The sequence below is a fragment of the Carlito syrichta genome, unplaced genomic scaffold (assembly GCF_000164805.1).
Source record: "Carlito syrichta isolate Samal-C Ts95f unplaced genomic scaffold, Tarsius_syrichta-2.0.1 Scaffold133538, whole genome shotgun sequence".
In the NCBI taxonomy this organism is placed as follows: domain Eukaryota; kingdom Metazoa; phylum Chordata; class Mammalia; order Primates; family Tarsiidae; genus Carlito; species Carlito syrichta.
The window spans coordinates 69,950-94,987 of record NW_007077634.1 but is presented as its reverse complement, the minus strand read 5'-3'; the positions used below and the strand labels follow the sequence as shown (position 1 = coordinate 94,987).

At 41.7% G+C, this 25,038-nt stretch overlaps 1 protein-coding gene across 1 annotated transcript in view; it reads right to left on the bottom strand.

Annotated features, from left to right (window-relative positions):
- Nucleotides 1–5,937: 5,937 nt before the first annotated feature.
- The window catches only part of IQCJ (IQ motif containing J), a 56,686-nt gene continuing 37,585 nt past the window's right edge, over nucleotides 5,938–25,038 (bottom strand). The window contains exons 4-6 of the mRNA XM_021708193.1: nucleotides 19,799–19,879; nucleotides 7,863–8,004; nucleotides 5,938–6,060 (exon numbers count right to left, since the gene is read on the bottom strand). Coding sequence (XP_021563868.1) covers nucleotides 5,938–6,060; nucleotides 7,863–8,004; nucleotides 19,799–19,879 — 346 coding nt within the window. The remainder of the gene's footprint in view (nucleotides 6,061–7,862; nucleotides 8,005–19,798; nucleotides 19,880–25,038) is intronic.

Genomic DNA, 25,038 nt, shown 5'->3' with positions numbered 1-25,038 from the left:
AACAATAAAAAGTCAAATTATTGCTACATGAGGTATCTTACATGGGATGCTGGGGCCCCTTCTCACCCTCTTAGGCTTCCTTGAGAAAGCTCCTTCCTAAAGATACTCAGCCTCTGATCTCCATCCTCTACTCCTCTCTGGGGAAGTGGAAGGAGCACCCCTGATTGGAGGATTAGGCAAAGGAGTTGGACATCTGCAGCCCAGGCTCACCCTCCCTCCATCTTTCTTTGGGATGTACCTTCCTGCACAGGATTCACTCTGGCTTTCCCTGAGAGTGAGGCCAGCAGGGTCCAGTACTTCCTGTGACTGGTAAATTTATCTGATTCCAAAGTTCAGTGATAGGAGACCCAGGGTCGCCACAGTCAGATCCAGCTTTGACAGAAAATAACATTGAGATTTTTTTATATCCCTCTATCTGCATCTCTTACCTCTTAAAACAAGTCCCTGATTCAAAAAGGAAAAAGATGTTATTGATTGACTTCCTGAAATCCCATCTTCTGATACTGTTGTCTTGTTGACACAATTTGGGTTTTTTATATAAACCCTACTAACCAGTTAATCTAACAAGGTTTATATGTGAACTAACTTAATAAAATTTTCATTTGCATAATCCAACTTTGATAGAGGACTATAAAAAGGAGAGGTCCTGTGTAAAACTTTCACTGGAAGTTTTACAAAATGCATGCTCAACTCATATGAATGTTATTATTGAGCCACTTAGAGGGAAATTCCACCCCCTGGAATTTTTCTTTAACTACTAACTCTGGAATAGTGTTTTCCAAAGTGTGTTCCATGGATCAGTAGTCCAATAACATGTGATTCCTGCTGGGTTTTAGGGTCAAAGAACTTTAGAAAATGTGAAAACAGTACCCACTTCCTGCTAATTCAAAATGTGTACTAATTTAATAAGGTTCTAAGAAGTCCTGGAGTGAATAAATTGACTAATTTCATCACTCTTTCAATTAATATCTACCAATATCCTTCAAAACTAATATTTCAAGTGCCACCTTTCGGGAACTTTTACCCTAGAATATGTTTTAGCAGTCAGATTTTTGTTAATAATAGTACCCAACCTTTCTTTTTGTGTGTGTGTGTGTTGGAGTCTCACTCTGTCGCCCAGACTGGAGTGCAGTGACCGCAGCTTCAACCTACTGGGCTCCAGCGATTCTTCCGCCTCAGCCTTCCAAGTAGCCAGAATTACAGGCACATGCTACCATGCCCGGCTAATTTTTTTTTTAAATTTTATTGTAGAGATGAGGTCTTGCTGCCCAGGCAGGTCTCGAACCCTCGGGCTCAGGCAATCCACTCACCTCAGCCTCCCAAAGGCGCAAGATTACAGGCTGAGCCACCGAGCCCAGCAGTACCCAACCTTTCTACACAATTAATCAGTTGATAGCTATTGAGTTATCACCACCTCTATTATAAGAATCACCAACCATGACTGAGGAATTACGTAGATTCTGCAAGGGCAGAGGTAGTTTTGGGTATACTTGGGTGATCATGGCATCCTCAGTGCTTGCCATGGTGCACAGTAGGCACACAGATATTTGCTGAATGAGCAAAGGAGTCGTGTAGACCTAATTCATGGATGTGAATAATTCTCCCCCCTCCCCATTCCCAATGCTATCTTATTTACAAAGAAAGTCCAGAAGAGCCATAGGCCAATGAGGTTTCCAGAATAAATGGGATTCATAGTAAATCACATTCCAGTTTCACTGCATCCAATTTCTCCTTGGATCCTAAACCATCTTTCATACGCATCCAATGAGTGGAATGTTGGTTTGTAATAAAGAAACTGACTTTTTTGACAGAGGGTGTCCTCTGGGTCAAAATTAGAGATTCAACACATTATCTCACCTAAGCTGTGGAATAAGGACAGAATCTATGGGAGGACAAATGCCAAGACTGGGCTTAAGGTAAACTGCAATGAAAACAAGTTTTTTTTCAACTACCCTTATCAAAGGTAAGTATAGATTTTTGCATCTATGCTCAGAGGTCATTAAGCCTTGAGACTCTAAGGAAGATTTATTATATTACTATGGATGAATGAATCAATGATCAATGGACTGTCAATTTCATCTATCATCCTGAATCCAGGCAATGTTTAATGTTAGCAGTCCTTTAAAAAATTATTTAAATGCCCAAACCCAAACAATATGTTATTTTCCAACCTATTAGGAAAAAAATCCTCAAATCATGACATTACAGAATAATTTGGGAAAAGGAACCATTATTATCAGTCAATGTTTTTCGGTTTTTGTTGTTGTTGTTGTTGCTGTTTTGGGGTTTTTTTGAGTTTGAGTCTCACTCTGTCGCCCAGACTGGAGTGCAGTGGCTGCTCCTGGCCACCACAAACTCGACCTGCTGGGCTCTAGCAATCCTTCCACCTCAGCCTTCCAAGTAGCCAGAATTACAGGCATGCGCTACCACACCCGGCTGATTTTTTTTATTTATTGTAGAGATGAGGTCTCGCTGCCCAGGCAGGTCTCGAACCCACGGGCTCAGGCAATCCACTCACCTCAGCCTTCCAAAGGCACGGGATTATAGGCTGAGCCACGAGCCCGGCTATCCGCCAATGTTGAAAGGCATAAAAGGGAGAAGGTGTTTGTGGTATAATGAAACTATTTTTATACAAAAAAAATTGCTCATGCTGTCACGCATGGTTATATATTATCTAATATAATTTATAAAACTTTGGAAAACAAAACACATTGTCTGGTTTGAAGGAAAGAGAAATGTATCTGCTTCTAAGTAAAGACCAAGAAGTCTTGTCTTTTTATGTTTGATTATTATAGTCTCTCAACAAAATGTGTGACAAATATCTTGACAAAGATTGTGTGCTATTTGGGGTCTGAGAGACAAAATGGAAGATAGTGATTGGGTACTGAAACATTAGAACTCTTGGGACCTAAATTTACAGCAGCTGGTCTTCATACTGTAACTTGTCCCTGACCTGGAAAATCTAGGTTATTCAATTATTAAGTAGTACAAAGCCTGCATTCTCTATAGTTTTACATCTCTCAAGATTGTATTAGAAGGGGTTTCAGGAAATCCTCTTTTAAGGTCAAGCTTTCCCAAAAAATCAAGTGTGACTTTGTAATAAGACTTTCTCCCTTTTTTCACCAGATTGTTCCTGATGTATTTAAAGACTGGAGGCTGTACATCTAAAAAGGACAGTAAAGGTTGCAAGTAATGAAGCAGTTTGAATGCTGGTACATACACCCTGTCCGACAGCAAGGGCAGTACTAACTTTTTTGGAAGTATATTCAGTGGGTCACCTGGCTGTTCATCACTGAATATCCAGTCACTCTTTTAAAAAAAATTATTTTAGGGTCGTGGGGTACATGTGAGGATTTGCTACATAAGTAAATTGTGTGCAGGTGAAGTCTGTCTTCAAGCAAGCCCTCTCCCACTCTGGTAGTGGACGTGGTGCCCAATAGGTGCCACTCTGGCTAAAAGCCAGGACACTTAAGCAGCACCATTAATCTAGGAGTTCCATGGTTTTCCCTCCAGGATGACTGAGGTAATGGGGTCTTCAGCTGGCCCAAACCACTGCTCTGAACCCTTCTCAGACCTGCAATTCCTCCTGACCCTAACCAAAGCAAGGCCTGCTTGTGGGAGTTGTGCAGCTACTGGAATAGCACGTAACCCTGCTTTCCCCAATGAGCTGGGGACCCTCCCATTCCCCCCCCCCCCAGATCTGGAAGGAAGGAGCATGATCTAGGCTTGCTTTTACTATGTGTCTGGGTGTGGTCTCTCAGAAGAGGCAAAAGCACTTAAACCCGGTTTCATGTTAGGAACTTGAAAATTAGTCTTTAATGAGAGAAGCATTGAATGCTTAATGTTTAATTTATTACTTTTGTAATGTACAGCTCCAATCTCAGATCATATATACACCAGTATACATAGATGGGTATATGTTCATGTTCATTTTGGAACACAAAGTGATTCTCACCGATTCATTTGGGGAATCACAAACAGGGACAGTGCCCTCCAGTCAGTAACGAGTTAAAAATGCCTTCTCTGCTCTCCACAAGTTTTCCGCAGTATTTTGAGTTAATTCATTGAGTGTCTTCAAGAGCAGATTCAAAATCAACTAATATTTATTGAGATCTGTCAAGGTCCCGGGCTCCATGCTGGATTTTACATATGTAGTGCTATTTAATCTTCACAGCAATCCCAGTCCATCTCTCAGGTGGGTGTTATTTCCAGTTGCAGATGAAGAATGACCTCTCCAAAGATATGGCTCAGACTGAGAAATAATAGTGGCAGAACTGCTTAAGTTACGTCCTCTAACCAAGCCAGTCCCCTTCCAGGAGATTGCCCTCTATAGGCCAGACCATAAAAATATGGGAACCAATAGGAGAAAGTGGGCATGACCAAGAAGCCAGGCCTAGACAGATGGAACCAATTCAAGCCAAATGAGACTGAGGGCATCTCCAAACAATGCCAAAGATTTTTCTGGATTCATCTCCAAGGGTATGCTACTAGCTTCTGAAAAGCTTATCAATCTTGGAGTTTAGAATATATCATGCCATCGTTTCTTTCTATGATATCCTATCAGACAAGTTTTAATTGGAGCTGAAAACTAAAAGCATTAAATCTTGTGTCACATGACACTGATTAAGCAAAAGCATACGAAGCATTTCCCACTGCTGTCCTCTGTGAAATAACTAATACTTTTAAGGTAAAAAGGAAAAAATACTCTTATTTTCCTTACTTTGATACCCACAAGCTCTGTTTTCCCTTAACAGTTGCTATTCAAAATTCCTATTTCTAAAACATGTTTTTCTGTTACCACATGATACATCATGGTATAAGGATACTTAATATGCAAATTGCTTGCATAACTTAATATTATCTTTCCTCCTGTTGCTCTTTAATTTGGCATCAAACAGCTGAGGTTTGAGGTTTTAATCAAAGAGCATTGAATGAGGCAATCTATAAAATCAGATGAGGTGTTTTTTTTTCCAATTGTTGCATTCACTGTTCATACCTACCAATATTTAAATAGTCTTAGAAATAGATTAACTGATTGCTACCTCCACAGTTTGATCATGTCCAAGTGCAGGCTTATTTTCAAGGGGTACAGTCCAGTGGAAGAAGGGAGGTAGTTATCTCTTTAAGTCTCATTTTCATCATCTGTAAAATGGAGATAATAATAGTGCCTCCTTCCCATGGCCATTGAAAGGATTAAATGAGATAATCCAAGGGAGGTTTCAGCCAAGGGCCTGGCACACAGCAAGTGCTCAACTCTTATTAAGATGATGAATTTGAGAGCCCAGACTGAAATGTTACTGCTGCTACATATTTTAAAGCAAAAAGTCTAAGAACAATATTAATCACATGCTTAGTCAAAACGGAGCAAAAGCACACAGAAGCGACAGTCCCGGCTCAGCCCAGGGACTCACCAGGCCAGGAAACTGATTTCCCACATGGTGCGTGCCTGAATCAGGCAGCTAAGATAAGCAGTCGTGGTCAGTGTTATAGGCATGGGGGAGGGGAGCAGCTGGTGAGGTTCTTGAGTCAAGGAAAAGCATGTGGGCCTCCAGTCAAGGCTGTGGTGGAGGTTAGTGGAGGGAAGGCAGAACTTAGGACCAGACTGGCAGATGATCAGATTAGAGAAGACAGAAAATGGTCTAGGCAGCAACAGCAATAGATCAAACCTGGAGAAAGAAGACTGGGGTGCAACAACCTTGAACTGATCAAGCAGGAGGCGGGGCCAGGAGAACTCCCCAGGGAGACTCCTTTAGACAACATCTGACTTGGACTAAAGGCTTTTGTCACAGAAGTTCCAGATGGACTCAATGGTTGTTAGAGGAAGCTCATTTCTTTATAACAGACTCAGTGTGGACCAGGGGTCATCCTTTTCCCTCCATAAACCTGAGGTCCACTCCTTGGAGGAGAATGGGAAAGCCAAGTCTTCCTACCCGGAGCTCACTGAGGGGGTGTGTGTATATAAAGGTGGAATAAATTTACCTTCCTTTCATTGGGCAGCTTGTCCCAAGGGGACTGCAACTCCCTAAAGATGTACAGATGAGTCTTCCCCAAACTGGAAAACTGATGCTTACAAGAGATACAACAAGCTTAGCAAGCAATGCCAGAGGTTTGCCTAAGCATAGAGGTTTTCTAAAAGTATGACTTGAATAGTTTACCTGACAAACTGGAGACTTGGAGACACCGCAACATCTTATATTTTTCGTATTTTCTTTGTACATATAGTGTTCTATCACAGTCATCATCTATATTTAAGTCAGGTTTTTTTTTGTTTGTTTGTTTCCCCAATCCCCCCAAGTCAGTTTTATAGTCAATCCTCAAGTAGAATTCTCCGCAGGGTCTGCTTACTTTCGGACAGCTAATTCCAATAGTGCCCTTTGAAAATTGGTTTTGATTCTCATTTTTTATAAGAAGTCTGAATCAGACTTTCACATGCCAAAAAGAATCGTCCTTGTTCCAGGAGCACAAAGCTGAAGGATAGTGACACAGTCAGTTGGGCCACGGAATGCCACTTCCAGTCTCTTACAGGAAAGTCGATTGCTAGGGATGTTTGAGGGAGGAAATCTCCTCTACTAAAAAGCAACAGGCGACCTGGAATCTAAGCTAAATTAAATGAGGTAAGCCACGGTGTGCAAATGAACTTGATGGCTCACAAGCGGGAAAGAATATGCGTTTATGCACAAAACACGTGTGCTAGAACCAAAGTGGTGAAGCAGTCAAAACACAGAGCAAATATATATTCTTCTAGGATTTCAACAAAACCAAAAGGCTAAGCACTCTAAAACAACACTGAAACCTTTAGAAAACACTGGGTTCAGCAGCCACTGTTAATTGCCTTGAATCAGGACCATGAGAAGAAACAAAGACAATAAATCCAAACCTTTAACTCACAAAGTGATTTCTCCTATTGAGTTTCCATCATTCAGATCAAATCTTCAAAGTCATTCAGTTTGCACTCTCTATTGGCATTCACAGCAAAGATTTCCTTCCGAAACACTCAATTTTCACTTTCTTTTTTACTGACAAATCATGAGTTGTGTGCAAACTCCAAGCTGTCATTTTCCAGTGTGGCTCACAAGTGCCCTCTAGTGACAGTGAGGTTACTTAGAACAAATCATTCCCGCCAAAAAATTGTCTTAAGGAGTGAAGATTCACAAAATGTTCAATTCTGCTGTCGGTTAAAAATAATCTTCTTTTATTTGCACCACTATAAGTTCAACCTACTCCCTATTTTTAAAAATCAATATCTAAATAAGACTCTGGTATCTCCTGAAGGAAGGAAGTCACATTTGGCAATGTCTGTCCTGCAACCCCAGATGGTAACATATTCCCAGGAGCGGAGTCCACTGTCACGTGGCACAACTCAGCTTTGTCCAGCGTAGGGGTCATGCACTTGACCCTGGAGGCATTTCAGTTGCAACCCCTTACTGTCTGAACACTTTCAACTCTTCCTGCAACGGTCCCCTTTCTAGTCCTTATAGCCCACCTAGCTAATCTTGTCATATAGCCCTGCACAGCACTGCTCAAAAGCACATGCTGAAAGAAACACAATCTTACAAAGAAGATTTTTTAAAAAGACAACCTCAGTAACAGAGGCACGAGAACTCACAAATAAATCTAGGCTGATTTCCAGTGCAATCCATTTCCTCCCGACTTAATCAAGTTCATTTTGTGTTTGTGAATGGTATCTTTGTTTTGAGGTGACAAACCCTCACCATGGTTCCCATGTCATGGTGACAAATAAGCAGCGTAGATTCTCACTGCCACAAACCACCTGCTCACATCCCAAAATTTCTCTCCTGGAGTCAAAGCCCAGGTTACCAGTTGGGTGGCAGCGAGTCAGGCTGTGAAAAAGGAAACGTGACACTCACAGGTGTGCTGCTGTCGGAGAAGGTGTTCATGCTGACAGAGCTGCTCAGTTTGTCTAAGGACACGGAGGGCGGTGATGGACTCCTCTTCTCCAAGGGGTCCTGTCGCTGCACGTATTCACGCCATGCCCGCTGAATGCTGAAAAAGATCAAGGTCAGTACACACACGCTCATTCCCGGGTCACAGCCCACAGAAAAGCACAAGGAGTCTAAAGGAATCCACTTAGAGGCAAGGAAAACATAACACAAAGACCTGAACTTGAACTCATTTACAGCCACTGAGACTCTGTCCCTACTTTACTAGTTTGGCTTTTGAAAACTTGTCTAGGTTAAATCAACCTAAAAGAGTCAGCTTAGGGCCCTTTGTGGTGTCTCACGCCTGTAATCTCAGCACTTTGGAAGGCTGAGACAGGAGGATTGCTTGGAGTAAGGAGCTTGAAACTAGACTGGATAACATAATGAGACTTCGTCTCTACCAAAAAAAAAAAAAAAAATTAACCAGGGTGGTGGTGCAAGCCTGTGATCCCAGCTACTCGGGAGGCTGAACTGGGAGAATCCCTTGGCCCAGAAATTAGAGGCTGTAGTAAGCTATGACCGTACCATTGCATTCCAACCTCAATGACAGAGCAAGATCCCATCTCTAAAAATAATAACAAAAAATAAACGTTTTTAAAAGAGTCGACTTAGAGAAAGGAATCAAAGTCAAACTAGTTTGCATACTCAAATGTACTTTGGTTTATGGTTCACAAAAATATTTCCATTTTCCAACTCATATTTCAAATAAGAATAACAAATAGGTTGGCTATTCCTTGTTCATTGTTGAGGGTCCCTTCTATGCCAGAATCAGCCCTGAGCTCTGGACAGGGACTCTGATGCACAGCTCCAAGAGAGTCCTTGGTATAGACTTCAAGGTGAAGGGTCTCAGTGACACTGTGTCTGCATGGCCAAATACAGAGGTCCTGCTCTGAGGACAAGACCGGCAAGAGCACTGCGGTCATGGGTTTTACATAATATGGAAGGAAACAAGTAATGCACAATACACAGAGAAATGAACAGAGAAGACAAAGTAACTGAAAGTCTCATGTACTATTCAGAGAATGACTGTAACATGTGAGTAGGTGGAGACTGTAGATTTCACCTGAGTAGGTTCTTTACTGCCTGTGATGGGTATCAGAAAAAGTCATCTCCTGCTTTGGATAATAGAAACCCCTTCTTAGTATGAGATAAGTGATTTTTTCCCTCTATGGACTGGCTCCTAATTTTTGAGATTAACATCTAGGTTTTTAAAGGTGGTCAATGAACATAATCTAACCTCTCCCAGGGGTTAGCTGGACATACCGACCAGTTGTCAGGACTCAGTCTTTTAAAATAACTTAAAATTGTTGTACTAATTCCATCACTATCTCCTTTAGACTCCTGAAAACATCTGGTCTTCTGTCATTTTTTCACATACAACCTTAATCAGTAAAGTTGTTTTTGTATATACAAACATTTATTTCCACTTAGTTGGAATGGTTCAAAGATTATCAATTTTCAGTAATCACAGGATATAAAGAATACAAAAATGCTACCACCTATTGAATCTGTATGTTTTCCCTGATTTATTAAGGCTCTGGGAATATTTCTGGGAATGTCCAGAAGTTGCAGTGAAAACAATACCTTTGGGTCAGAGGCCAATTCTCTGAAGTCAGGAAACTCAAACATTAAGGGCTCTTACCTAGAGGCCAGGAGCCTCTTCCAAGACCACAGGGGGTTTCTTCATGATTTGTATACAATTTCAAAAATATGATATTTTTTAGTGTTTTTTTTAAAGGACCCTCCAAATTATGGATACTTCAAGCTGCACAAAAATTGGATCTGATCTTGATTTGCATTATATTCGGACATTAGTTTGTTATTCAATGCTTGCTCAAAGTGCATTTTTATCTGTTTTTCTTTGACTTCAGGATTTTAAGCAGAATCTGAAAATCCTACAAGATTACCTGCCTGAGCATGGTACTCTTATTTCTTCTCCAGGACCTATTTCATTAGAGAGTAGTGAACTTTTGGAAGCCGTAAGTCATTTCCAGGCTGCCTGGGGTACCCTAGAGCCCAGCTAATGGGTTCTGCCCTTGGAAGGCACCTAAAGTCTGTACACCTACCCCTCAAGGACCCAAAGTGTGCAACATTTCAAAGGCAGTTTGAAAATTAGAAAATATTTATCTAACCCATAGAATGCCCACAAGTCTGTAAGACTTTGAGGTGTTCTACATTATCCTTTTTCTTTTTTTAAATTGTCTTGATTTTCAGAAAATATAGAAACAAGCAGTGACTATTTGAGGTATTGCACTTTAGCTCTTTGAACACCAGAGGGCAGTAAGACACCTTTAAAGAGCCAAACAATGGTAGGCAAAACAGGTGAGAAGTTTGCAAAGGTGAATTTGCACCTGTGCGTCCCCTTCTCCCTCCTAGTTTTGTGGAATCTGGAAAGTGACATATCAATTCTCCTGAAGTCAGATATTAAGAAGACAATTTCCTTCCTAGTGATGGATATTCTTTTTACTTTAAATTGATGACAATATTAAGTACCGTTAAAATATGTATTAAAACATCTACAAACCAGCTGATTTCCTTAATACAAGATATAATTTATTTTTGAATATTTGCTTTGTAGTCATTGTGCACATGTATGAAAATGATTTTATTTAGTTGGAAGGTTATTGCACTATCTTCTTATTTTTTCAAACTTAATATGGGATGATATGCATGTCTCCTATGTGCTACTTGTCTTTTGTCATTAGTCTTTAGGATTGGATGACAACTGGACAAGTCTTTAAACTAGCACCAGGAGTTAGGAATGACAGGCCGGCCAGTCACGTCCCACCAGACTCTGACTCTAGCTTGCTACATTGTTTTTTGAATGTTGGAACCGTGCTATTTTACTCAATGTCATAGAAAAGTGTTGACATCATGCACTAATTTACTCCTGTGGCCACGACCACAAGGTTAATATTAATACTATTAATCTCTCTTAATGCCATCTCCAAATTCTATCTTACTGTAAGAGAAATTAAAACAAAACATAAGAATCACTTTTCAGCCTCTTCATCCCAGCTTCACCATAATTCCCACTCACAAGTCTCCTTTATGGCTACAGAGCAAATTGCAGACTCCCTTGATGATTTGTTTTTGAAACTGAGCAATGCTATCAATATAATTCTTCAAAGATATTGAGAAAAGAAAGCATATTTTGTGTGTTCCTATGTTTTGGATTACAAATAAAGGGAAGGGGCTTACTTCTAAGCAGATGATAAATGGCAATTTTTAAGCAATTTCTTGGTGAGGATAATTCCTATCCATCTCCTCTCATATTGGGGATGGCATAGTCCACCTGCCTCTGCCTTTTCTCTAAATGTCCCTTATGTGTTTCAGGGCAGGTGACTCCTTCAGGCACCCACAGCCACTTGGCAGATCCCACCTGTGCAGTCCTAGTTGCCAGGGAGTGAATGTCCTTACACAGAAGAGTAGAAGAGAAAGCTCTCAGAGCACTGGGATGCTCAGAGAAGGTTTGGGGGAATGAGGCCTTGAAGGGTAGTATTTTAGTGAGGCTTAAAGGATGGATGGGATTTAGATTGATAGGGAGGAAGAAAAAAAGGCTTTTGGGTGAAGGCACAGAGGTGAGGGCACCAGGCAGGAAAGAGTGGGAGACACAAAGCTGCGGAGACAGGAAGGGAATCCCAGAGGCCACCTGGGCCAAGTGGGGCAGTGTGTCAGCTGGGCAGTGAGGGAGAGGTCTGTCTTGGCACAGTTCATTGTTGCCAGATGTTTTAACTTTTCAAGCCTAGCCAGAAATCTGGATTTCTTATGACAAAGTTATTATGTCTTATATGTTACTATATCACTTAAAAATGTTTAAAATACATCATACCCCAAGCAGATTGAAATTGGGAATGACCAAAAAGGGAGACACCATCCAAGGGGACACATGGTATCTGAGTGTCTTTGGAAACTGTCACTAATGTACAAGGGGGGGACCTGAAAAAATAGGAATTGTTTTTTGGAGGGTGGGCACCTTGTAGTATAGACTTCCTCCACTGGGTAAGCATCAGTGTACCAGCTAGCATTGTTGTGAGAGGCTGCTTTTGGCTTCAGCAATTTTTTATTTAGAGATTCAATGCATTTTCCCATTTCATGATGGGTGATTTATAAGTGGACCTGTCCACACCCCGCCAAATATACAGCAATTTTTGACCAGAAATGGCGTGACTCCTGTGCCCCACCCTCACTATTCACCTCATCTCACCTTTTTTGCTTATTTCCCCAGAAGAAAAATGTCCTCAAAGGGAAATATTTTGCTGATATGGGAGAGGTAAAACAAAAACAGCAGAAGTACTAAAAGGCATCAAAACTAATGAGTTTTAAAACTGTTTTGAGCAGTAGAAAAAGCATCTTGATAGGTGTATGGAGAGTATTTTGAAGGTGACTGAAGATGAACATGTAAGAATAAATACACAATTTTCAATAAATAAATCCTGTGGGATTTTTTTGGGTCCTCCCCTCATACATTCAGCTCTTTTTGTATTTAGTCTCCACTCAATCCTCACCACAAGTGCACTCTGAGAAAGATACTATGATTATCACAGTGGTAGAAGATGCCTGTCCAGCGGCCCGGGGTTGGTAAAGCCTCCAGTGGGCTCGAGAACACCGGCAGCCGGTCTCTTCTGGCACCCCCACCCCCCCAGGGGCTGGAACAGCTAAGGGACCTTCCAGATCAAGAAAGCCCTGCTCCAGTCCCCGCTCCTTTTGGCTCAGATCTTAACATGAACTTCCCAGCAGGGACAAACCTTGAAACAAGGAGTTGGGGGTAGGGCCTGCTGCATCCTAGAGAAAGGTACACGATGGCCACTGGGAGCCTGCCTGGCGCAGGCCCAGAGCGTCTGCCCAGCCTTCTGGCCCAGGAAGGAGAGTTTGAAAGAAGAGGCTTAGCATGAAGGGGAGTTGAGGAGGAGGTTGCGATTTGGTCGAAGGTGCCTGGTTTAGTGCCGTAATTGTCTTATTTTATATATATATATTTCTTGGAGTAAACATTTTAAATAAACAACATCATTGTTTACTCAAAAAAAAAAAAAAGAAGATGCCTATCCAATATTCATGTCACCTTTTGGTTTGTCTCAGAATTCATTGTCCTTTGGGAACCCACCTGCTCTCAATCCCTGAGCTTTGGATGAAGCAGTTCCTACCCTGCCCATGTGGAGAATGGCTGTGTATCCAGACTGACCAATCAGAGGGCAGTGATGAGCTCAGAGATGTACTATATGCCAGGCCTGTTAAAGACTGCCTTGAGAATTTTACAGAACTACTGAGATAGAGTGCCCCGCTCCCTTTATCCTGAGATGTCCAGCAGGTAAAATGTAAACCTAGATTTGGCAGTGGCCACTTTGCCGCCATGCTGGGGGAAACCATGTGAGAATGAGGCAGTCACGTGGAGAGCATAGCTTACAGATAAAGAAAGACCCATGTGGAGAGCATAGCTTACAGATAAAGAAAGACCCATGCCTGACGGCCTCACTTCACCACCTGGGTCTCGCTGTGCTGGAAGCTCATTAGCCCTTGGGTGTTTCTGTTATATGATCCAATATCATCTTTTTAGAGCTGAGTTTCTGTTACTTATAACCAAGAGTCCTGGCCAAGTCTCAGGGAACAGGATGAGAACTAATCATCTTGCCCAACACCTGGACCAGATCCCTGCCTCCTCAATGACAGTGTGTTCCCTCCTTATGGTTCAGCAAAAGGCAGAAGTAGAGAACCAAGATGGTGGGTTTGGCTTGTCCATGCTGACTTGGGGAGGGTGAGTAGAGCCTCTGTATGTTTAAGCCTGTTTGTTGAGTTTTCCATGTACAGCTACAAGCTATCCTGACAGATATATTTTTTTCATTCTTTGTTGTCTACCCAACCCTGTGTCCTGATATAAACCTGCCCAAATGTCACGAAAGGACCACTGGATGCAATAGGCAGGCTTTCCACAGTATCATCAGGCCACCTCCCCTCCACTGCAGTGTCTGCCCAGTTTGTAACCCTTGACTTCATGCCCCACTTTGATGGATGACGCTTCTTATTATCAAGGACTATGTTCTCGTGGCTCTACCTGCAGGTCCATCACCAATACCTGTGTCCACTTTGACTGTCAAAGACCCTAACTCTCCCACAGATGAGAATTTGGACAACTTTGGTCCTGGGTCTGTACCACTCTTTTCTTTCTGAGGACCGAGAAACCACTTTAGAAACAATGCACGAAAGGTTTACTGAGTCTAAGAAAGAGAATCGTAGCCCTGAGATGACAGTAAATGCTCAAAAAGAATAGTATCAGATTAGGCCCATCCAAGTATGTCTTTTTCAATAGGTTCTCTTCCCCCACTAGATTATAAAACCCTTGAAGGCAGTGATCACTCCACAGTTCTGGAAATATGGTAGGCAGATGATAAACAAATATATTCTTCTAGTTGTGTCCCAGAAGTGACTCAAAGAAGAAGCTTCACCTCATGAGAAAGGCCCAGAGAGCTCACAGTGTTCCCAAAGTCACACAGTAGACAACAAATAGAGCTGGGATTTGAACCTAGGTTGCTTGAATTCCAAGGTCTGTGCCCTCAACCACTATTCTCTCATACTGCCTTTTAGTTAAACTTTTGACTAAAGGAGATAGGCATTACCCTCAGACAAATGCAATTTTACAAGGATTTATTGAGAAGAATCTTTAAGATTCTTTGGAGCTATTCTCTCTCTCTCTCTCTCTCTCTCTCTCTCTCTCTCTCTCTCTCTCTCTCTCCCCCTCCCTCCCTCTCTCCCTCTCTCTCTCCCTCTCTCTCTCATAGACTCCAAATGTTTCATCACAAAATCATATATGTTCATTAAAAAATAGAGCGGATTTGAACATTTAATGAGCAGAATTTTCAAAGATGATTTGTATTAAATACATCTCCATATGGTTCCATCACAAAATATATGTATTGTTAAAATTAAGGAAAAGGATTGCACATGGTTAATGACTATGCTTACATGAGGGCTTGCGCTAGGGAGATCTGTTCTGCTACATCATGTAAGGAGTGACTGCGACTAAACAGCCTGATGGGATTGGTGATGGGCCCTGCCTTGGTGGTGAGGTCTCCACTCAGCCTGACCCCTCTACCACGTACCTTTGTTCCCAGGCCTTGTTCAGCTCTGGAGATCACACTCCTCCTTCGTCTTAGCGTTGTGCAGGGGGCCTTCATCCTGGTACTTTCATAACTCCTTTTGCTCTCATGAAGCATTCAGACTCGAGAGGCTTGCCTTTGCTTGATCTTCAGAAAACCTTCCTCTCACCTCCCCAAATGTCTTTTCCTTCTTAGCTGTGCCATCTCGATGGCTTTTGTCCCAGTGATGCAGTCCTTGGATTCTCTGAGTTTAGAACTCAAAATGACCTCTTAACAGTCACACTCATGAACCAGGTCACAGATTCTTTTTGATACTGCATTACTGGGAAAAGTGGAACCTTTCCCAGCATGAGATGGTCAATGGTTCTTGTGTTCTTGTTTGGAATGAATTCTCACACAGACTCACACAGTAGAGGAGCAGGAGAATCAAGTAACTTCATTAAGGAAAAGAAGAGTACACTCCCTAGAAAGGGGAGTGGGTAGAAACAGCCTAACCAAAAGCTGCTTCTTTTACTCCCAGCTATTGTTGAACAATAACTTTTACTCTTAAGACTATTAAGGAGCTGACTTGGGGTGGACTTTTCCTGGAAATGGGTGGTCTTAGGGCTGGACTCTCATATCAGGCAGAGGAGTTTCAGGCCTTATGTGGTCATACACAGGACTGTCATGGCACCCTGGTGGGTGAGACTTTGTAAAACCACAATGCTAACCATATTATAATGAGTGTGTGATGAGGGTAAAAGTGGGTCATGGTTATCTTAGGTCAACGTTGGCTATTGGTGTGCATACGCCAGGGGATCTCTTAGCTAGTTTCTGTCTTGGTGGTTGGATCTTGACTGCAAACATCCTGGATAAAAGGACTAGACTGCTACAGGTATATTTGATAAGGGTCTAACAGTTAGGTAGGTGTGATTTTTCCTGTAGAGTGGCTGCTTGCTTGCAGGTGTGGTTTTGCAAGGGCTGCTGCAGGTATTAATGAACTTGGAACTTTCCTATAGCTCTGAAGTTTCCCTAGCCTAACCTGCCTACTCTGTCAATACTTCCTTTAAATTCTACACTTCCCTTCTCTCACACACACACACACACACACACACACACACACACACACAAACACACACACCTTCTTTCACTGTTACATTTTCTTTTTTCCCCCCTTTTTTTAACCTTTTAAATTTTTTTATTTTAAAGATGCGGGATACAATTCAGGGTTAGATATACAAATGTTCATTATGCAGGTACCTTTGTTGATGAGGTGTGCCGCACCCCTTCCCTAGGCAGACTCTCACTACTGCCAATCCCGCTTCCCCACCCCTCTCCCAGCAGTTTCCCTCTACTGCCAATCCTTTTCGTATAGTATTACGATAATTGTTCAAGGTCTGCTTATGAGTGAGAACACGTGATACTCAGTTCTTTGTTTCTATGAAGATCAGCTGAGTCACATTTTCTAACAGGCCTCTATTTCCTTCCACTGATACTTTGCACTGCCACATACAGGTTTATATTTTCTCATAAATTCTCTCCTTTTCATGTTGTGCTGAGTGTGAGGAGTCATCTGAGACTCTCTCCTGTCTATCTGACTCCCATCCTGGGATTCCTACTCATGTAGGTGTACAGGGGAAGCAGTTCACACCTGAGAACAGTTTCTACCTTGCCTTAACTGTTGCATTCAGTGACCATACTGCCAAGAAACTCACCTCCCAGGGCCTGCAGGAACCTGCTGCTCTCTCTTCCTCAGTGCTGGGAGAGGAGCATCTTCAGGAGAGCCGACTATAGTATAGTAACCTGCCCTTCACTCTACCCCTGGGGGTAGGTAGATGCTCAGTGGGCACCCCCTCCACCACCTAACAGAAGTCAGAAGACTCTCAGAGAAAGCCTGTGATGGTGAAGGGTGATCCTGGGTCCTGGGACAAGAGCCCATTTTTCATACTCAATGCTTGACAAGTTTAAAGATCTTCCTCGGAAAGCAAAGCTTTGAGGATCCCAAGATCCTCCCTCTTGAGGGTACCAAGTTGAACTGCAGAAGGCACTGATGGTTGGTTCATGGGGCACAAATTCAGTGAGGGGGTGCAGCCTACACCATTGATGGGAGGCTTAGGGGAGACACAGTGAACCCTGCCCTCAAGGTCCCAAAACTCAGAACTGTTTTAAAAGAAACAAGTGAGGCAGGGTAGCTAGCACAGGTTAGACACAGATAGATAAATTTCCCATTGGTAGGTTTTAGGAAGTGTTCAGACATTTTTAAAATTACATTTCACTACAGGTCAAGCTGGCAGCCTACCCTATACTCTCGCCAGGTTGTTTTGTAAACAAGTTACTGTAATCAGCCCTTCATGACCTTCACAACCCAGCCCCCACCAACATGGCAATAGTCACGTGACTGATCCATCCATCTGCCTGCTGTCCATCACCTGAAGTCAGTACCTGTGTATACCTGTCCCCTTTGTGATTATGTGGAGCCGACCACCACCCAAACACCTTAATGACCTGCCCCCATCAAAGGCAAGGTTTAAAAGCCATTCAACTTCAAACAGTAGGTGCCATTGTTTCATTAAACACGGCCACGTCTTTGAACCATGGACCGCCATGTTTTCTTAGCTATGGCCCCTTCCCCTACCTTGGGGAGTTGAATCTCCTCTCTGTCTCTTTCTCTCCCCCTCTCTCTCTTTCATTTACTTTCTAAATAAACTTTGAAAACTTTGCTGGCTGCTCTAAAATTCATTCTAGAAACAAGCTAAAGAATCCATGGGTTTTGCACCACACCCCACCGGCATTACAACTGCCTTGGATTAAAAGCGCTTGCCATCCATTGGTGGGAAGACCGCACAGCCTTGGTGCTCAGCACATGGGGGATGGGAGAGGTGACACCAATGGAGGAAGGGAGGAAGAAAGAGGAGAGGGAAGGAAGGGAAGAGAATACACAGTGTAGTGAAGGTCTGTGTGTGCAGAGGGGAGATGTTCAACCTGCTGCGAGAGTTAAGAATGTAACACCCAGATGAGACAAAAGTTACTGAGCCACACTCAACTCTCCAATGGGATTTCAATTCTATCATTGGACAAGAAGAAGCTTTCTCTTCCTTCTTCCCCTTGGTGAGCAGAAATGGGGTTCTGAGTTATTAGAAGAGATTAAAAACCGTTCTGTTTGCACCTCGTGGAGCTGAGGTTTCTCCATCCAATCAACAAACATGAGAGCTCAAGCTCTCTGAGTGGGAATCTCGGGCACAGAGATTTTTTCTTTACCTATTCTTCCTCTTGGCACCTGCCCCTCTGCCCCTACACAATGAAGATGGTGGACATTAAAAAAGACTGGGAAGCCGGGCTCGGTGGCTCAGCCTGTAATCCCGCGCCTTTGGGAGGCTGAGGTGAGTGGATTGCCTGAGCCCGCGAGTTCGAGACCCACCTGGGCAGCGAGACCTCATCTCTACAATAAATCAAAAAATCAGCCGGGTGTGGTAGCGCATGCCTGTAACTTTGGCTACTCGGAAGGCTGAAGCGGAAGGATTGCCCGAGCCCAGTAGGCTAGGCTGCGGTGGTCGGGAGCGGCCACTGCACTCCAGTCTGGGAGACAGAGTGAGACTCCAACTCAAAAAAAAAAAAAAAACAAAAAACTGGGTAGGTTTTCTAACTTAATGCCAGCATTCAAATTAAACACTGTAATTTTTCATACACCAGTGTTTCTTTCCAGTACTTTTTCATTTAACAGGACAATATCTTAATGAAAAAAAACCCTAACAATAAAGCAACCACTTTTGCAAACTAGTGTCTTGTGTAGTGAGGCTGACACACTGCTTACATATCATGATTTGATAGCCTGATTCTGATGCATCTAGTAAGGATGATGCACTGTTCCTAGCAGGGGACTGATTCGAGCTCTTCTTTGGACTTTATCTTGAGAGGTAGCCTTCTGTGCTCATGCAGAGGCAATCTTTTTCTTGATTTCCAAGATTAACATTGATGTTGGGAATATGTATTAGTATTTGCCTTTATCCAGCAGTATATTATATATCTGTATCGTTTATGTTTCAATTCCTGAATCCAGCAATGACTTATTACTTTTCAAAGTGGTAAACCTCAAGGTACTCTTCTTCAGGGTAACTTCTTTTTAGGCTTTTTTTTTTTTAAATGATCAGTGGTTCTGATCAGGCTCAGATATGTTTAAATTATCAGATACATGTTTCTAGGAGTGTTAAGCTGAGTGTGTGGGGGGAGGGGTTGGGGGTGTGAGAGAGAGATAGAGATATTACATACATCCTCATTGGCATTTCCCATGTGCACCCCCGACAAAAGAAGAGAAAAAGTATTTTTACAGAATGATTGGACAAAATTTGGAATGGAAATGGGAAGAAGAAAGTTTAAAAAAGGATGTGTGTCGGGGTGGGAGGGTGTATGTGGGTGTGCGTGTTTAATAAAGAGATGGCTTGAGATGGATATAGCCAAGTTGTTCTAAGATAGAATTAACTAAGTCACTAAGATGTAAGGCAGTGGAAAATGCCAGTGGAAGCTGAAGAACTGCACTTGGCCAGAAATGGGAAAAACCAGAATGTGGTAAAGCAAGAGCAAACAAACAATACCCAGCACTATCTAGGAGATGGTACTGTGTTCCCAAAGCAGCTTTGTTGTGGTTTAGGACAAGGAGAAAATCATGGGTAGCACACTGGTGTGAAATAGTGATATGCCATTTTTGTACCCCCAAATCCCAGGTTCATTCAGAATTTCATAAAACAAGAACTGTAGAACTAATTTCTTAGTGTAAACTTTGAAATAACTTACATTTTCACCTTTGATTCCAAGGGCTGTAGATTGAGGGGATATTTTTCAATATTATTCTCCACATCCATGGCCAGCTGGTGGCTAGAAACAGAAATAATGTCTCAACATCACTCTGCCCGGAAAGTTAATATGTACAGCAATAATTCTCCTGATTTATATTTATTTGAAAAAGCAGACATAGATTCAGTTTTGTTCATTTTAATTTATTAGGAGTTCTAAAAGTTCTTGTTGATGGATGTTGTATAAATAAGCATATCACAGAAAGAAAATGTTTCTTCACCTTTTACCTGTGTTGTTCTTTTACTGTTCTCAGCTCAGCATTCATAGCTAAGGCATGATAATCATTTCCTCTAAGAGAAAAGGAAAGCAGAATTTTGGACCATTTCAGGGAAAGAAAAAAAAATATGGAAGGGTCATATATCCCATGATACTAGCCAACTGGTAAGTTGCAGAGAAGGCTTCATTCATTCCCAGTGGTGCCACCACCATTGGCTTTTTTCTCCTTTCATTCTGTAAGCTGTTTTAGGGCTCCCACTGTAAACAAAGCATGAAACTCTGAACTGGAGAAAGGTGGAGGACTACAGAGGAATGGTCACTGCTTCCAGTGGGATTTTAAGACTCTCTCACTCGATGCTACAATGATCAAGGAGGGCTTCATGGAGAAGGCAGCACTTGGGCTGGGTTTTGAAGAATGGACAGTAAGTAGTTAAGCTGAGAGTGAAGGGTAATATATACACGAGGAAGACAATAAAACAAAGGAGTAGAGTTGAAATAATTCAAAGGCTATTTTTAGAAAAAAAGAGAGTAATTTGGTGGAAGTGGATTAAAAAAGAGGAAAAGGAAATAAGTTTGGATGAGCAGAAAACTACTAGTTATTGGTCACATAATGTGTAGATACACTTAGACATTTTACACCTAGAATCGTACATAATTCTCACAGTGACCCCCATTGGCTGAGCAGTCCCTTCCCCATTTTAGAGCTGAAAACCTAAAGTTCAGAGAGACTCTGTTAAATTTACTGTCCAGGAGGGACCACATTAAAACTCACGTCTTCTGCACTCTTTACCAGAAGGTACTGGTTGGAGGATTTTAATATCAGAACTATTAGACTTAATCCTACTGACAGCAGTTTTCATAGATAATATATTTTACATCCCATTCCAATACACATGCACATGGTAAGGGGTGTGTGGGTGTGTGTGTGTGTGTGTGTGTGTGTGTGTGTATGAAACAAATTTCAAGAAGTATTATTTCCCCAATTTTATGTAATTTTTAAATTATATTTCAGATTTTTTTAACCCTTTACTCGTTTAGAAAAAGAAGTGCGGCTTACTGCTGCACTCCTTTACTTTTACATAAACATGCTCTTTGACGCTGAAGCAAATCTGACTTGTTTTAAATGTGAAAAAATATATAGAAACTGTTCTTGAAGTTATTTCTAAACAGAACTTGTTTCTAACCCTAACGAGAATTTAAAGAGAAAGAGAGAGAGAGAGGAGAGAGGGAGAGAGAAGATTTACAAGCTATAGTAATTCTCTCTCTCCCGCGTATGCTCTTTCTTTTAATCTCAGGGTAAACGCTGCAGTCATAAATACCACTGGTAAGTATCCTCGGCTATGCAAAACGGGTTAAAAAGGCTAGTGGTGACCCACCAAATTGATTAACAACCCTATCAATGGATTACAATCTCCAGTGTGAAAAACACTGCTACAGGGAAACATAAAAGCATTTGGGACAGGGAAATGTGATACATGAGATGTTTATGGATGGTTTCTCAAGCCACCTCTTTATTAAGGAAAGTGAAGGGAAAATAGCTCAAATGCTACTCAGATAGGCCAGGTAACATGGACCAGGATTGAGATGATAGTAAAGAAAAGGAAAAGATAAGAAAAAAGCCTTTTCATCCTCCCCGGAGGCAGGGAAGACAAGATAGAACAGATAGGTTACAACATGGCCGCTAGATGGTATCATCAGCCCAGGATGGCTTATGGTTGTGCAGCCTGGTTGCTGAGGGGTTAGGAAACACTCTTGTTTACTCTGTGCCATTGGTATTCAGGATCCATTATTAATTCATTGTTACTCACTAATTATATAAATATATCTAATGTCTTTTGTGTGCCAGGAAGCATCCAAAGCATGGGGAATAAAATGGTGAAGACATTAGACATGGCTCCTGCTCTTAGGGTCTTAGGTTCCAGGAGAGCATGAACATTTAACAAGTATTTACAAGCACGAAGGATGTTATTAAAGGGGAAACACAGAGGGGCCTCATCCAGGGTAGATGGGCTTGGAAAGTCTTATCCTTATCATTCTATGGTCTTGTAGGGACAGCAACCTTATAACAAGGAATTTTAAGATTCTGTCAATAACTCATGAGTCACAAATTAGCAAACTGTGCAATAAAATCGAGATATTCGTGTGTGTGTGTGTGTGTGTGTTTGTGTGTGCGAGTGTGTGTTTGGTGGACTTGCAGATGTGCAACAACCAAAGACAAAGCTTTCATAAAGAGAAGGAAACTTTAATAATATTAACAAGTTTGCTAGCTTGGAAGTATAATGTATACAACCTCACCAAGCTATAAACCACAGACACCTGTTGGCTTAAATCTGATAGCTTTGTTCATTCCATAAAATAATTGTCTGTGAGTCATAAAGTGATTGTATATCAGTGGAATGTGTGACTTGCAATCACATACCTCCCACCAGAGACCCAGCCTGATTCAATATTTACAAAAAGTGGAAGTCAGCCTAAGGTAGCATTTAAGTTAATAAATTATTATCATAAACAATAGAGTTCTCAGTAGCCTTCCAATTAACAGCCTTACCAATTGCTCTTCTCAGTTTATGGGCACGCGCCAAGCTTCACTGAGTGCGCACGCGTGTGTGTGTGTGTGTGTGTGTGTGTGTGTGTGTGTGTGTCTACACAAATGTACTCGACTGGCCCTGCATATCGTCTCAGACTATTTAGAGTTGCAGATTTCCCTCCCTTCACACTGACTATCTACCACAAAACCCTGCTGAGCATTCAGAATAAATGTGATGTTCCAAGGGGGGATAACCCATCACTGCCATGACACCACTATCACTTAACTGATGGTCATTTCAAGTAGCTGAGATGATTTACATCAGCACCCAAGTCAGCTACAGCTATAATGAAATGCCTAATCAGCTCACTCAAAGCCTACCAATTTTTCAATCAAATATGACAGCTTTCAAGGACACAGCCCTGACCTGAAGCAGACGAAAAGAATCTCCAGAATTCCTAGCAAATGGGTATCGTTGCTGTGGGACGAGGGACCTTACTTATTTTCTCTCTGTTCTGAACAAGCACAAAAGGGAAGGTGACTCCCATGGGCCCACATACTCTGACAGAGACTTTAATTCCCATCCCTGGAATTCCTCAATTGTGATTGGAAAAAAGAATAAGCATGCAATACAGCCTAGTCATTTCCAGAAGCTTTTAGCTTTCTCAGGCCTCTGGATAATGAAGTGGAGAGAGTAGGGTGGGAGGATACGGAAGTCCCCATATAGACCATTAATTTTCACATATCTTCCTGAGAGCAGAAAGCTGAGAAAGATTCGTGTTGGTGTCAGTGAGAGGCTTAATATAGAGCTGTGGTCAATTAGCAGGAGAAAAAAAAATTTTAGAGTTCATTTCCTACATTAAAATCAATAATGAAAAACCAGCATAGCCAGGTTTAATAAATAAATGGGCTGAACATCATGAGAAAGTATGTCCTCGGAGAATTAAGCCACATGAGGAGATTATTGAGTAACTGAAAGGAAGCTAAAATGCATCTATACCACTGGTTCTCCACCCTAGCTCCTCGTTAGAACCACATGAAGGAAGCTGTTAAGAAATGCTGATTTCAGGGCCTCATTCCCTGAGTCAGATTCAATTTGTCTGGAGTAGAGTTTAAACCAGGACATTTTTATTAAGCTCCCAAGTGAGTCTAAGTGCAGCCAGGGTGAAGAACCACTGATCTAGACCTAATGTTGTTACAGCACTAATCTCCCCAGCAGAAAAGTCCTCTTCCTAGTGTCAGCTGAAAACTCTCTAGTTATTGTTTACACATAGCTAGTCCCCATGTAGACCATGGTGGTGGTGAGGGTGGAAGGAAATTGAACTATTTTATTCTTACTTATTCATATTAATGAAAATAGGCATAATGAGGATAAATTAAGCTCATGGGGAACCCAGAAACTTCATTTAACCAAAGGCCGAAACTGCCTTTCATTCATTTTAAGCCGTAAGTCTAGAATTACTATTCTAGTTTTCCCCTTTCTGTCTATAAACTGGTCACAAAGAAATTATCTGACTTATCTTGTTTGACTGTAGGTCATAAGACTCTTATTCCAGAGGGGTTCTGCCCCATATGCTGGAGGAAGGAATGCTACTCAGAGAGGCCAGGCAGAATCTAAATGGACAGGCCTTGCTGGGTTCCCCCTCAGTCTATTAGCATTGGTCACACCTTTTTGTCCACCCGCATTTCTACATGACTTTTCATCCTTTATTAAACCCAAGCATAAACATGGATGGTTCTCCCCAGGATCACTGGGTCTTCAATTCTGAAGCCTCTTGTGTCATGTAAAACTTCGATTAAATACATTTGTTATGCTTTTCTCTTGTTAACCTGTCTTTTGTCATAGGATTGTTAGTCTTGATCCTCATGATGGGAAGGAAAGAGGTCACCCCTTTCTAACTCTACACAACTCACTTCTTTTTTAAAATTATTTTTTATTTTAATTACGTAGGGTATAATTCAGGGTTAGGTATACAAATGTTCGTTATGCAGGTACCCTTGTCATTGAGGTGTGCCCCCGGCAGTTTCCCACTACTGCCAATCCCTTTTTTATGGTATTACAATAGCACAACTCACTTGTTAACAAAAAATGCCATTCTGTTGTTGGGCAGGCTGAATTTTTGCGAAAGTTTTTCTTCTTGCTGAATTACAATGTCCTGTTTCTCCATATGTCCTACTCATTAATTCTGGTTCTATTTTCTGGGGCAATTTAGCCATTCTCTTGAAGAAACATTTCTTCAGATGTTCAAGGATAGCTGTTATGTTTCTTCTGAGACATCTTTTCTCTAAGTTACATACCTTCAGCTATTTGTAATAGTTTTACATGGTTCCAGAGCCCTCATAATTTTAATTAACTTCTTCTGGTACTCTCAGGAATGTCAATATGCTTTTTAAATATGGTGGCAAGAGCCAAGGATGATACCCAATGGGTTTGACT